Source organism: Polyodon spathula, chromosome 23 (genome assembly GCF_017654505.1).
Source record: "Polyodon spathula isolate WHYD16114869_AA chromosome 23, ASM1765450v1, whole genome shotgun sequence".
Taxonomy (NCBI): Eukaryota; Metazoa; Chordata; class Actinopteri; order Acipenseriformes; family Polyodontidae; genus Polyodon; species Polyodon spathula.
In genome coordinates this window covers 22,456,511-22,471,483 of record NC_054556.1, presented here as the reverse complement: position 1 = coordinate 22,471,483, position 14,973 = coordinate 22,456,511, and the positions used below count along the sequence as shown (strand labels likewise).

The 14,973-nt window shown below is 35.7% G+C and overlaps 1 protein-coding gene across 2 annotated transcripts; it reads left to right on the top strand.

The window, feature by feature from the left end:
* Nucleotides 1-950: 950 nt before the first annotated feature.
* LOC121297816 (protein LKAAEAR1-like) lies at nt 951-7,431 on the top strand. Of its 2 annotated transcripts, none has more exons than XM_041224329.1 (4): nt 951-1,091; nt 3,070-3,423; nt 4,111-4,233; nt 6,590-7,431. In XM_041224329.1, the coding sequence occupies exons 2-4, from the start codon at nt 3,088-3,090 to the stop codon at nt 6,650-6,652; spliced, it is 522 nt and encodes a 173-aa protein (XP_041080263.1). In that variant the 5' UTR covers nt 951-1,091; nt 3,070-3,087; the 3' UTR covers nt 6,653-7,431. The 2 variants fall into 2 exon arrangements, with proteins under 2 accessions (XP_041080263.1, XP_041080262.1); XM_041224328.1 differs by lacking the exon at nt 951-1,091 and adding an exon at nt 2,082-2,195.
* The last annotated feature ends 7,542 nt before the right edge of the window (nt 7,432-14,973 follow it).

The window sequence follows — 14,973 nt, the reverse complement described above, 5'->3', positions numbered from 1 at the left end:
TGTACGATTAAATAAGTAAGAACTATGCTTTTAGAAAGCGTTACATGCATTTGTTTCCCATTATAATATATTTTGATTATTTTCTAATGGATAGACGCACAAATCTTGTGTGAATCTCTTTGTCTCACTTTGTGGGCTTCAGTTTCATTAATAATTTATCTTCCAGCAGCACAGCTTGCTTGGTGGTAATACATTGATTAATGAGGCCATCGCAATCTCCTTCAGTTTTATCTGGTAATCATGCTGACTCTATCACATGATGATATGGTTTCACCCACACACTTCCTTTGACTGAAAACAGTACAGCCTATACTGTGTATTGGTTTGATTCAATTTGCACCATGAAGGGACACCAATGAAAGATTCATAAACATCACTTAACTTAACTGAAAAATCCCAAACTACACTAGAAACACCTAGCTGAATTGTTGTGGAGTTAACATACTGTATAATGTATGTATAGTTAAAAGACATTGAGAAAGACTTTTGTCACTGAATTTATAAAGTTTATTTTAGTATTTCCAAATACTATAGAAGTTACATTAACAAATTAGATTAATATCTGTGTTTTATATTCAAACATGAAATGGACTTTATTTGACCTTACTTTTTCATAACTTCAGCTTCCCTTCCGAGGCTTATCTTAAACTTGACAGTCTCTGTCACAGTCATCACTTATATACTTATATATAAGACAGCAGTCATAAACTCCCTAACACCTCACCAATCTTTTCCAAATCAGACGCTGTGCAGCACAGTAAGCAAACTGGGCTAGATTTACTTCACAGTGGAACTCCTGTTATAGAAGACAAGTGCAATTGATTTACAGAGGGCTTTGTGGTTCATATGACAAACTTTCACCCACCAATCACAAGTTCAGTCCCAATGAGTAGTTTCAAAGAAGCAAAACCAGAAGTACAAAATACATATACGTGCTGTCAGTTAAACCACTCTTGTATGTTGAGATGGCAATGCAGAGGAAACAATTGTGAAACCAACCATTCAAAATGAAAATATATAACGCCGAATAGCCCCTACACTCTGAGAAAGGGGGGTGCCTGGGCATAGTTACATGTTTGAGAAGAAACAAGGTAAAGTATTATTTCATTTTGAATGGAAGGATGTCTTTTGAAACCTGCATTGCATATCATGTGCACTTCCTCTCAGTCATGCATTCCATGACGATAATGAAGCCAATTAATTTGGTGTTTCATAATAAAGAACAGGTCTTGCACAGTGGAAGTGGTTGCTGCACTTATAATGATTGTAGATGTGTTTAACAATACCGCCACATCCACGGAAATGTTTACACGGCTGCACTGGGCATAATGAGCATATCTGGGTCCAGCCCTCAGCCAGTGTGTTCAAATGTGTGCATGTAGGGTGTGGTACGGTGTTGAAAGCTGACTGTCTCAGCTGCATGTAAGGAATCGTGTCGTTTTTTTTATGAAACTAAGGCATAAACATTTGTTACAAGATGGTAGTCCAAATAATAAAAATGAAGGTCACTATGACTTCACTGAGATATTACTGAGACAAGACTAGAGGGATATTCATTTAATTTGTTCAACATAAGGTTTACTGAACCACCTTATTTACTGAACTATCTTGTTTAAATTATGTAATTATATCCTCAAGAAACATCTCTAATTGGATGCAGTATAAAAGTTTTTCATTATAAATCTGCGACAGTAATTCTAGTTGTCTCCTATGCATAGGTAGTATTTTATTATTGTGGTAATCATGGTGGTTAGATAAAGATGTGCCATACTTTTCTTATCTGTAATTTCCTATAATTGCTGGTTGTGCTCTTACACACTTCAACTGAGCACGAAGTCTCTTCTAAGTATGCGTTTTATAATACGATACTATCCATGCACTTTCCATTAAACAAAACGTCGTTTATTTTGTATCACGTGAACCATTGCCAACAACAATATCACTCGCCCAAAAGAGTTAAGAGTTTAGAGTCGCCACTTAAATGTGCACTGCATGCACGGGCTACCCAAAGCAACAGCGCCACGGTTCAGTTCTGTGCCGCAGAACATGACGTCAGCCCTTACCCCCAGCTGCACTGTTACCATAGCGACGTCTGTAAACAGGACTTATCGGGAAACTAGCATGGATGTAGGTCTAACTGCAATGTAAATAAATTACTGGAAAAATTAAAAATAACGAATCTGCAAATTATTAAGGTGAGTAACATATCATGTTTAAAATGTAATTGTCTGGATATGTACGCCTAAAGGTGAAGTTAGTTGGGTAGCTAACTATACCCTTCGTTTTGCTTTTATTGTGTTAGGGTTCACTGTGAATGCATTGCTTTTGGTTTTGCGATATATCATTTTAAGGACTGATTGCTAACACCTGATCACGTAGTAACTTATCAGCAAGGTTTCTAAAACTCAGCGCACAGGTCAAGTAGAATCCCTTTCCTGTTTTGGTGGTACTTTTCAGTCTCGTTGCTCAGCAGTAGAGTGTAAAGTCACCTTGGGCAGCCAGGATTCTGTATTATGTACAGTCAGTACACATGATCATTTAATCCAGGGTTTCCCAATCCGGATCCTGGGGACCCCCTGGGTCTTGTGGTTTTCATTCCAACCTAGTTCTCAATTACTTAATTAAACCTTTAATTGATCTAATAATGTGCTTAATTAGACATTTTTAATTGTCTTTCAGCACCTAAAAAGTTGCCGATTTCAAGTTACTTATAAAATTGTACAGTTAACTTGAAATCTCCAACTGTTTAAAAGCTGAAAACAATTAAAAATGTCTTATTAAGCTAATTAATAGTTCAATTAAGGGTTCAATTAAGTAATTGATGACTCAATTAGAATGGAAAGCAGAAGACACGGGACCAGGATTGGGAAACCCTGATTGATCTGAGCGACAGCCAATTCTACAAGAATTCAGAATGTCAAGTACAGACTCTGTGTATTTAAGACCAAATTCGAACATAAAATGTTCTATTGCAAAATAATGCTTCTAATCTTCTTCTTCTTCTTCTTCTTCTTCTTCTTCTTCTTCTTCTTCTTCTTCTTCTTCTTCTTCTTCTTCTTCTTCCAAAAGTTATCACAGTGCAATGAAATGGCAACTAAAGAACCACCAGCCAGAAAAGCAAAATTCATCCCAAGGAATAAGAAGAATGTGACTCCAGCGGAAATGAAGAAAATGGCACCCCAGCAGAAGGCCCGGTACCGAGCGTATGAAGACCCCAGCAAGGACGTGTTAAACTTGGTTATGAACACCCAGCAGCGGCTGAGACAGCATGCCGCAAAAGAGCGTCAGGACCTCAACATGAAAACCACTGACCCAAAGGCAGACGTGGAGTTAGGGAAGCAGGAGAAACTGATCGGCCAACTGAAGGCCGCTGAAGCAAGGAATAGGATCCGGATCATGAGGCTGCGATATCAGAGCATGAGAGTAAGTAAAGTTAATAAAGTGGGGCCAGTGTTTTACGATCGCTTGGCTGCTATTAAATTGGCTGCTTTTTAAAACTTCAGAACTTGCTGATCATTATGTTTTAGGTGATGATGCCAGGTAGAAGGGTTAACTATTTTTGGCATGCTTTAAATCATGATTATTCCTCCTTCTATTAATTCTCGTTGTTGTTATGTGACTGTAACTGCTGTTCCCACGTTACCCTTACCAGCATGGGAAAATATTGTTTTAGTACTTGCAAATGCAGGGCTATCCAGATAACAGGAACTATTTATTTTCTAGACTCAGGAAACTTCAGCTTTCCCAGGCCTGGGCAGATGTATCCTCGGATGAAGTAAATGTTTGATCCAATAATAATTGTGCTATTCATATTTGAAGAAACTTTTATTTATTTATTTTTTGCCATCTACTGATGTATCATTTTTAATTTTGTTTTCTTACATCAGTGGTTCTTTGTGCTGTGTGCTGAAGAAACTTTACATACACGAGGGTTTATCATGAGGACAAACTAAAGCGCACTGCGGAGAACAGGGTCGATTGAAATGGAACTTTTTAAATTAGCATATTAAAAATCTTTTCTCATGGAACAACCTTAAGTTCTGCCTCAAGCTTCACTAACAAGGCAAAGAGAGAAATATAACAACTGGAGTGACGCTCTTCTCATTTCAGGCTCAAGAAATAAATCATCTGATAGCATGCCAGTCAACAGCACAGAAGTCAGTTCGACTGGAGCTACTGCTCCCTCCCAGGCTAGACACAGATAACCCAGAAGACTCCCTGGATAAAATAGAGGCAAGTATACAGCCGGTCAAAAACACAGTGCTACACACCACTTTGTAACTCAGGAGCTGTTTAATCTTATCTTGCATGGCATGTGTCCAAAACAGGAAAAGTGTTCAAAAGTAGTTATGAATTATTTAAAAAGCATGAATTAGTAATATATTGAAAGCAAGCCCATAGGTGATTGTGGTGCATTGGTGAAGGGTTATAGGAAACCTCGCCTAAACCATGTCTAGCTGCAGCCAATGTCATTTTTTTTCTCACTTTATAACCATGTAATCAGGATCCATATGTAAGAGACTGTAATATTTGAGCTTCACCAGGAGAAGTGGGGAAAATGGAAGCCATGACCACACTACTTTATAACCAGTTCTGTGGTATAAAGGGTCAGCTTATAAGAATGAAATAGTGTATATATGGTATTGATGGAACAAACTTTTCATTTTCTTAATGAACTTGAAAGCCTACAATTAATGTATTCCTTGCAACCCTGGTCCTTGCCAAGACAATGATCCAATTTTAAATACATAATAAAGTGTTCATATTGCACAGCTAAAAAAAAAAAAAAAAGCCATACTTTAAATTTTGTTTTTGCTTTCCTTTTGATCCATTGCAGATGAGCTGACAAACAGATCGCTCATCCACTCTGTGTGACAACCTGTTATAACCATGCCAGGACCCTGTAGACTTAACTGAGATCACACTGCTCCTCTCCTTGTATGACATCACAAAGTTTAGACAGCTGAGAACAATCAAAACAAAGCAGAAAAAACAAACAAAACATTTCTATCAGAGAATTCTACTGACTACAGAACTTTAATGGAAAAAGTCAAGAACAAATAAGTTTGCTATCTGTTTTAGACAACATGTACTCACATTGAACCTGGTCTGTGAGGTTTAAGTCATGTTCAGAAATGCTAACTTTTTTCCCCAATTGTAACCTAGCTTTGCTTTGTTGATTTATGTTGCTAGCTCATGTTTGATAACATGTTTGCTAGCTCCAGATACTAGCAAAAAACACTATAAGTGGGCATTCTGTCCTATTGATTGTTGTTTTCAGATAGACCTACAGTATTACCTATTAGCTTTAATAATTCCTCAACTCCCCTCTCTCCTTTTCTTAGTATAGTTTTATAACCCTGTGCTCTGAGTTCTTAAATCTGTCATACTATGTTCTTACTCTCATAATTTGTATTTTTTTTTCTCCCATGGAATGCTCCAGGATGTTTGCCTCTGTCTAAGAATGTGGCAATAAAGCAGTCAGCCTGTGTTTGCTTTAGCATGTACATACTGACACCAGTGCAAAAAGCAATGTAGCAGAAACACATTAGAACTGATAGGAAACATTAGTTAATACTCAGGAGCACAATTATATTTTACTCTTGTTCTGTTGTGTTGAATAATCACATTAAACCCAGCAAAGCAATCCATGTATTCCCATACAGAATAATATGTAAACCTATTTACTTAATAAATTGACTCCTCTTTTCAGCTGGTGTTAAAGAATATAGAGCAAAACGGTTTCAAGATTCAGTTTCAGGAAGTTGCTCAGAAACCCCTTCCTCAGGATATCAATTGTGGCAATGGCACTTAAACAGCTTATTGATAACTTAAACAGACTAGCTCTTTAGATGGGTAGAAGGAGTATATTGTTTTTATTAATAATTTGTATGGGTGCCCTGAAAAGAGAGCAGTATTAATAGAATGCAGTGTACAAGACATTTATTACATACCAAGAAAGATGTCAAGTATATGTGCACATGGCCCAAGATGGAGATATAAGCAATACGTAATGAAGCAAAAGTAAGCTCTACAGTGGGTTATAGTAGTCAGCAAATAGCTGTTTTTATACTGAAGTATTAGCAGATTTAAGTACATTTGGAATCTCATGGCCAGCGTTATGTTTGCTGCCTTTTGATATGTTAAAGAATTTTCAGCAACATGTGATATATGATTTATTCTACTTAGATGGATCCGTTTACCGTTGCAGCTATCAAAGTGCTCTGAATATTAGCAATACAATTATAAATTCTTGTTTATACTGTATTGTACTCAGTGGGTTGTAAGTCAGGGTGTGCTTTTAAGCTGCTATTGTGGTCTAGTGGTGGAATGTTAATGCTTTATGAATACAGCCCAAAGTACAATTCTATTTTGGTGGGGTGCTAAAACAGAAAGTGAGTCTTCGTACATCGTGTTGAGACACATCTCTTTTCTAGATGAGTCCTGCTTATATTCTGATTTACAAGCATTGTCAGGCCCTCTAGCTTCACATCCAGGTTACACGTGGTGATTATTTCAGATAATCTTAAGAAAGCTATTTTCTTCCTCCTTTCATTGATTTATTTATTTATACTTTTCTTTTTTACAGAGGACAAGAGTTGAAGAGATTCTGGAGGACGAAAGGGGTCTCACTGTAATTAGAACCTCATGAAGTGTGTTTGTGTGACAAATAGTTCTTGATTGGCCCCTTGCATAACCAGGTACACAAGCTGCAGAAAAATGGCATTCACTTTCTTCCATAATGACTGACAATTAACTGTCTTTACTAATTATCTTTGTAGCCCAAGTGGTGAAATGTTTTCATCTAAAAAAAAAAAGAAAAAAAAAGAAACAGGTAACCAGCTTTTACAAACAAAATACAGAACCGGTTACATTTTTTAACAGAAATTATCGAGATACTAATATAGCGTCCATGGTAATTGTCTTAATCTCCTCTATACTACTTATACATATAAAATAATATATTATATAGCACCTTTCATAGTGGATCACCATCATAAACCACTTTACAGTGGTAGGCTGTGGAGGTTAAGTGACTTGCTTAGGTTCACACAGTGAGTCAGTCAGTGGCAGAGATGAGATTTGAACCAGCAACCTTTTGGTTACAAGCCCTGGACTTTAACCAGGGGACCACACTGCTTCCTATGCATAATTATATGCTTTTCTACTCCCAATTTAGAATCACACAGACTGACCTTAATTGTACATAAAAGCCTAAGCACATGCAGTTCCTTTGTACACAGTAGGGCGAATTTAAAAGAACAGTTTCTGTGATTTTAAAGGATGACGTATTAAGGGTCGATCAGGCTTATGGCAGACTAAACAGAACCTGTTAAAAGATACAATGCCACAAGTGCTTTTTTCCCATTATCCTGTCTTCAAACCATGTAACACTTTCTAACACCTTTAATAAGCCAGTGTGTCCTTTCAGGTGGTGTGAGTGTCTTTTTTTATTGTACATTTATTGTACCAAAAAATAAGTATAACTACAAGTGGAAGTTTTTATAAACAAATTCAAAGCATCCCCGCTAGCATAGTTTAAGGGGAATGTCATTTCAGATTTGTAAACAAGAAGTAAAATTGAAATGTGAAAAAGATCAGCATCACTGATATGTCAAGAGGTCAACAACAGTGAAAATGTCATTTTTACTGGACATCATTGTAATTGAACTTTATTAAGAGAATCATAGGATACAGTTATGCACCTACTATAGAGACTGTCAAAGCATGTGGTGTGTGTCATTGATAAGGTTAAAACCATGTAGCAGTGAAAGGGTTAATCACTCCTGGAACCAAGAAAACTAAACAGTAAACTAAACATTAAGACAACAACTTAGTATACAGATTTGTGTAAAGAAGAAACTTAAAAAGTCACATGACCTCATTATGGCAGCATGTTTGGGTGCGGGCAAAAAGGTGGAAAAAAAGAAGATTCCAAGGGGTGTTGTTAGGCAATTTTTTTTTTTTCTGCATTATGACTCCTCTGTGCATTGCTGTGAAATTACAGCACAAGTAGGAGGTTGTGGCACTGGGCTTTTCATTGTTTCTAACAAAGAAGCTAGCAGAGTAGTATTGCTTTTTCACAAATGCACTCTTTGACATGTCTTAATTTTAAATCAACACAATTTAAAAGTATTTGAACAATGTTTCTAACCACCACAATGAAAAATTGTTATGCTTTCAAAAGCACCACCCCCTTGTAAATGAAGCCTCGGTATCAATGGGTAAATCACCTGGTTAAATAAACAAATACATCAATAAAAGCCTCAGTAGATTTCCATGAAATGGTTGAGATCTACTGATATGAAATATAAAAACTGCCAGGTTTTAGAAACTAATCTACCATGTGTTATTTTTAAGAATAATATGACCAGTGTGAAACCAGCATTAATGATAGTGTAAAGGTCAAGAATGAATAGAGGTGTGGAGTTACTTTCAAGCCTTTCCTTGATTCTGGTGCTGTCCAGTATTACTATTCTTAAGTGCATTTTCAGTCTAACATGTCCTTCTATAGCACAGCTCTCACTAAGCAGCCCATACAGTAAACATCTCCAAGGTAGTGGAAATCAAACAATGGTGAATGCTACACTTAGAATCATTTACATGATATTCCTGTTACTGAGATCCGAACAAAACCCACCTTCAGAGAGAGAGGACACTGGAACAACATGCTGTACTTATTGACTAAGGATTTTCACAGTGGGATTTTGAGTTGTGAAAAAAAAAAAAAAAAACAGCAGATCTATCCACCTTTAGTATGGTTCCAGTTTCTAAGCAGAGAACTACAAAACACATTATGGCAGACTACTGCTCAGCTCATTCTGTCACGTTAGCTTGGTGTAGGAGTCTAGATGTGATGATGTACTATAATGTAATCAGAGAATGCCATCTGTGACCAGCCTGGCACATTCAAGAAGGGCAAATGTGCTGATTACCTACGATAAGGCTCCCTGGTGAACTGCATTATTTTCTTTCTAAAATGGGGTATATAACCCCCCCCCCCCCCTTTTTTTTTTTTTACTTGATATAAAATACAATAAATTACAAAGTGCTATAATAGATGAAAATAAACATATACAATTTAAATTTCTATAATATAGGAGATATGGTGATCATGAAAGCACTTAATTATATAATTGGATACTTATGCAATAAAATTAAAGGGCAATTTAATTATTTTTAGGACATGAGGAAGTATTCTGTGTAATACATTTTTTTTTAAAAAGAACACAATCTTCAGATCTAGCACTTAAAAATGAGTTAAAATGCCTGATAAGATGCAAGAGGAGGGAATAATAAATGAGGGTCTGGTCTGTATCATACCTTTATCCAAGTTTTCCAGGTGACACCCTTCCATTCCCGCAGATTGTCCAGGGTGTGGTCTACGGATTGGGTTCCTGTCAGTGGAGTTCCTGCACTGTGGAGGTCAGGGCAGTCAGATGTGTGCTTTATTGCAGTTGATTACATCTCCATCCCTAGAACCAGCCTGATGCCTTTGTTTCACTCGGGTGTGTGTGCTTTCTAATTCCTTAGTATAATGGCATGTAGCTCAATTTGATATAAGATGCCGGGTTGAAAAAGATAAGTTCACATCCTAACAAAGTAATTTCAGAGCAAGAAAAGGGTGAATTTCCAATTGTGGAGATAGCTACAATAGCACATTTTGGGCCATATCCACAAAACATTTACACCACAGTTACAAGTTTGACGGGGGTTTTTTTTGTGTGTGTAAAAGAAAAATCTGGTACAATTACAGAGCTAGCAAGGAACAGCTATGGTGTTTTTGTAACACCCTCAGTTGGGGTTTCCTGGCTTCTGCCTCCTTCCATCAGTCTGTTATGAGAAGGAGGCAGTGAGTGCTTAACCATTAACTCAACTAATACCATTTTGATGGGTGGCATCAGGGATGAAGGACTGCAGCTGTGGAAAGTAACCATTATCTACAATTTATTAGCTCAACTGCTGGTAAATCACATTTCATTCCCTGCATTACTGTACAGAGGAATATACAGACTAAATAGCAAGAAAGGTTTTTACTGTGAAAGGGTTTTGACAGGCATAGACAAATGACAAGGGCCGCTGCCTCTAATCCTCTTGCCTGAAACTTGTAAATGCTCTCAGAGACTATTTCAAAGATAGGGCTGTAGCTCGCTTAAAACTCATTAGAGAATTCTTAAGCTTTTAAAGGGTGAAGAAAATCTTATGACCTACACTTTTAATCAGCAGCCTTTAAAGTATGACAATATTTTAAAGATTTAAAATCATATATTTTATTATCTTCAGTACCTGAAGCATTTTTACTCATCCCCTATATCAATTGTGTAGCCGAAATGTTAATTTCTCGTACATTTTATTAGCTTTGAAATTTTGAAATGTTTTTGTAGGTTAGTCTGCACTTATTAGTCTCCCATCTTTCTTTATTTCCCATACAGAGATAGTTCCTTTTCACTTTTTCATCTATGGATAAACCTTTGAGACCACATCAGAGGATGCTTTTTGCACTAACAGTATCTAGAAGATCCATTAACTGTGAAATCACCCAGCTGCAAAGTGTACTAAATGAACTGCAATCCTTACTAAAAAGTGCAATTAAAAAGGGGCATGATGGTAACTAAGAACAGAGTTTTTTAAAGTCTGAACACTTGAATTTATTATCTTCTGCAAATGAAATAGCTAAATAACTGAATGTACATTATTCAATGAATATCACTGCTGTATAGTGACAATCTGCACCAGAATTTAGTTTAGAAATAGTAAGTTGTTTTGTTTTGTTTTTTCTCCTTAGAAAAAAAAATGGTGCAAACTTTGTTGCATGACATCAAGGGGTGAAGGAGTGTGTGTGTGTGAGAATAAAATGCTTTGGTTGTTTCCTCAAGAACAGGGAGTGGGAATTAGCGGCACCTACTGGTAAATCTAGACATTGCATTGTCAAAAGCAGTCAGCTGCAGTATGAATCAAATATGCAATGAGCTCAGCTACTGCAATGGTGCATGTTACAGATACAGTAAAGCCCCTGGTTGGTGGCAGGTTGGGTTATGTTGTTTATCATAGCTGCTGTAGCTGCTAACAAGTTTGCACACAGGACAGCTGCTGTACATGAGGAACATTTGCAAAGAAAGCACACTCAAAATACACTGCACCACAACATAAAACACAGTCAAATTGACTTCCTGGCTGTAAGAAAGCTAGATGGCATGTTGAGATAAAAACTTGATATGGCACTATGTACAGTAGATGTTTCCTCAATCAGTTATCACTGATGAGCCAAAGTCAAACTTATTTTTTACTTTCTATAACTTCCCCCCAGCTTAATAGAAAAAATAATGATGATGTCTATGAAAGTACTACTATTACTTACTAAACCAATCAGGTTTCTGTACCATGACAAATATTGCCATGTAGTGCTACCTGGGTTACCAGCATATTGGCAAACCCAGGGGGACAGAGCTTAAAAAGCAGCAGGTTAGGGAGCAGAAACACAGCAATTGAGCAGTGCACCACACGGAATGTGAAATGTGTCTTTCACCTTGCTGCAGAATGCAAGCAGCCACTAACGGATGCAACAGAACTGGATATAGGAAGCTATAGTGATATTCTGTTTGGAATAGGTAAAATAAAACGTGTAGTTACAGGATAATACTGTAAAAAAAAAAAAAAAAAAAAAAAAGAGTGTACATATTTACTGCTGTATACCAGTATTAGCATGGCATGTAGTCTCCATGCAACTATAATACACTTTTAAAAGGGCTGCAGAGTATGGTTTGAGGATAGGAGCTGACACATGTTTTTAAAAAATGTATTTTCCTATTAATCCATCACTGCTCCTTTTATATTGAACTTTTAATTTGTAATATATTTTTGTAAGTGTAAAGTGAGGTCAATAAAGCAATCATTCAGAATGATTTAATGTGTGTATTAAAAGTTAATTCTACATGGATGTCAAAAGGATTTGCTTGACATGAAATAGCATGCTAGTTTGACAATTAAGATGTTAGCAAACTGACACATTTTATCTAAAGTGTTATTTTGCTTATGAAAAACACATATGTACAACATAACATAAATACTCGATTTTGAATCCCAAAATGTTTTTTTACTTGTGCATATATTATGTTTTTTGCTTGTGCAATATATATTTTTTATCCTGTTGCATTTAATGTATTGTGCCCTGTATGTAATGTATTATGCATTGTTCCTCACTATCTTGTAAAGCGCTTTGTGATGGTGGTCCACTATGAAAGGCACTATATAAAATAAAGATTGAGGGTAAATTATACATGTCTGCAGTGGCATGAATAAGTACACAACAATACATCGGTAAAGCACACACAAAACAAAAACAAAAAACGAAAGACTACACGAGTAAAATATGTATCTTATTTAAGATGAGATTTGAGTGATTTGAAAGAAGAAAAAAAACGGTATCATCGATATCCCACGTCTGTATCCGCCCCACGTTATCAAAAATATAGGTCGGTATCTTTCTGCGTAATAACTAGCATCGGCATGTTATACTGCACGTTACATATTAAAAAAAAAAAGTTTAAAAAAACACAGATCAACCTAGCGGGTGATTGTGTTGCTCTGTTCCCGACAAGTGACTGATAATAAATGTTTTATTGGTGTTTGGCGACACCTACTGAAATTTAAAATCACAAACCCTAATAAGTATCTAAGAAAAATCAATTAATAATTACATTAAAAAACTGAATTTCCCATATTTAACCTGACAATTTGGAAAATGAACACATACATTTAAAAATTTAAAAAACAAGCGTGAGTAATACGTTGTATTATTATTATTATTATTATTATTATTATTATTATTATTATTATTATTATTATTAGCAGTAGTCAGTATCAGTAGTAGTAAAGTTTTCAAGATTAAATCACATGTATAGTGATTACATAACGCGCAGTAGTCAGTTTTTTTATGACCAGTACTATTTTATAAAATAAGTTATAATCGGTCAATATTTATTGCAGGCGTAAATCTTTTGTTTACCCGTCCGATTCTTTTTTTTCTCAAGTTCTATTTTAAAAGTTGTTTTTCCCTAGTGATTCACAATAATAATAATAATAATAATAATAATAATAATAATAATAATAATAATAATAATAATAATACTGTCAACGAGCTGCTTTGACTAAACTTATGGTTGGTTGATTTTTTGCATACACAGAAGCATTGCAATGTAATATCCGTAATACAATTAGCACCTACCTGTGTAGCTATAATAAGAATATAAATAAGAACAAAAGTAAGAATAAGAATAAGGATAGGGACCACATATTGTGATATTATTGAGAAATACTAATTTTTTAATTAACACAGAATCTCTCATATTACTGATTAGGTCCAACGTTTGTTTTTAAGGTCAACATAATTAGGACAACACATCGTGTTGTTTTTAAACAATGCAGTTAACAGAAACGGGCGTTCTTCATCACAGTTGTTTTTTTGTTTGTTTGTTTGTTTTTAGAATGCAGTTTTTTCATACATTGATATTGACTGTCTAGAGTTAGAAGTAGTTACTTAAGGACTGTTTCTCAGTTGGTTCTTAACTGCATTCCAATACAAGCTTGGTTACTGTAAATCATAAGACACAGCGATGATAAATAAGCCTAGTAATGCATCTAGACTTGTGTGCATTATACACCACATCTTTATATTTTGAACAATACTTGCATTTAATACAAATCCAGTGCCTGGCGCCATACCACGCAAGTTAGTGCTTAAAGTTTAAAGCAGCAGGTTTATGGCAAGATAACCCAATAAAACACAAAGGTGCACTGCAAGGAAACCTTGTACGACACGATAACACACGTGTGTGTTGTGGTGCTGCAAAACCATAACTCAGAGGATTTTAATACTGTTGTCAATAGGAAAAAGAGATTGTAAATGTTAGAATTGGGCACCGCTGCATACAGAACAGAAGGTTGTCGTTCTACTATTAATGTTTGTGTATGTATTGAGCTGTACCTTACTGTGGTGTCTCACAGAGGTTTGGTATATAAAGTAGATGTGCATGTAAGTGCAGTACACTGTACTGTGAACTATAATTTTGAATATCTGCATTTAAAAAAAATAAATCCATGCCGACGTGGATAGGTATTTGTTCATGTAACGCCATGTTTACATTGCGTGGGTGGAAACCCTAATATAATCAGAAATAATGGAGGGTTACTGAGTAGAGGTTATGTAAATTACAGGTATGTAAGCACCTTCATAAACGTCAGGTTTATTTTGTACAACGTGCAATAAATACTGTAGCCAGTATGAAAGAATCAAATTACATCTGCAGTATGTATTCTACTGCCGTGGCTAGTTCTGTTACAATTATTATAGGCATATAAAAGTTAAAAACTGAACTGTAGCACAGTATCGATAAGCTTCTGCGTTGAAAGACACTGGTTTTTGTTAGCCACAGCTGTGATAAACCACATATGAAACTTGATAACAACTAAAGAACAAACGACATAGTGAATGTAACGTTTGCTACAGTGTGTTCGCTCCAGAACCAAAACGTTCAAGGTGTCTATTTAGAGAACATCTTGCCTTCCTAAGTACGATGGTCGAAATGATGTAAAACGCATCTGTTATGTTTAGTGTAATCTAATTTAATAACTGTATCAACGACAGTGTTCTGGAGGATCTCCCAATCCCAGCTATGCATGTAGAACGCGAACATTAGCACTCGAGTCTTCCCTAATCTCCCCTAAATCGCTCTCAAACGTAATTATTGACTGTGTTTAGTTTCCCTTGTTTGATTTTGCTCTTACTACTGACTTTATTGTATTTTATAACTGCTCTTATATGTGATGAATTGTTTAATAATAATAATAATAATAATAATAATAATAATAATAATAATAATAATAATAATAATAATAATAATAATAATAATAAAGATTCCCATTGCACATCAGTTCTGTATATTTTTACTATGTTAAAATACGACAATTCTGAGC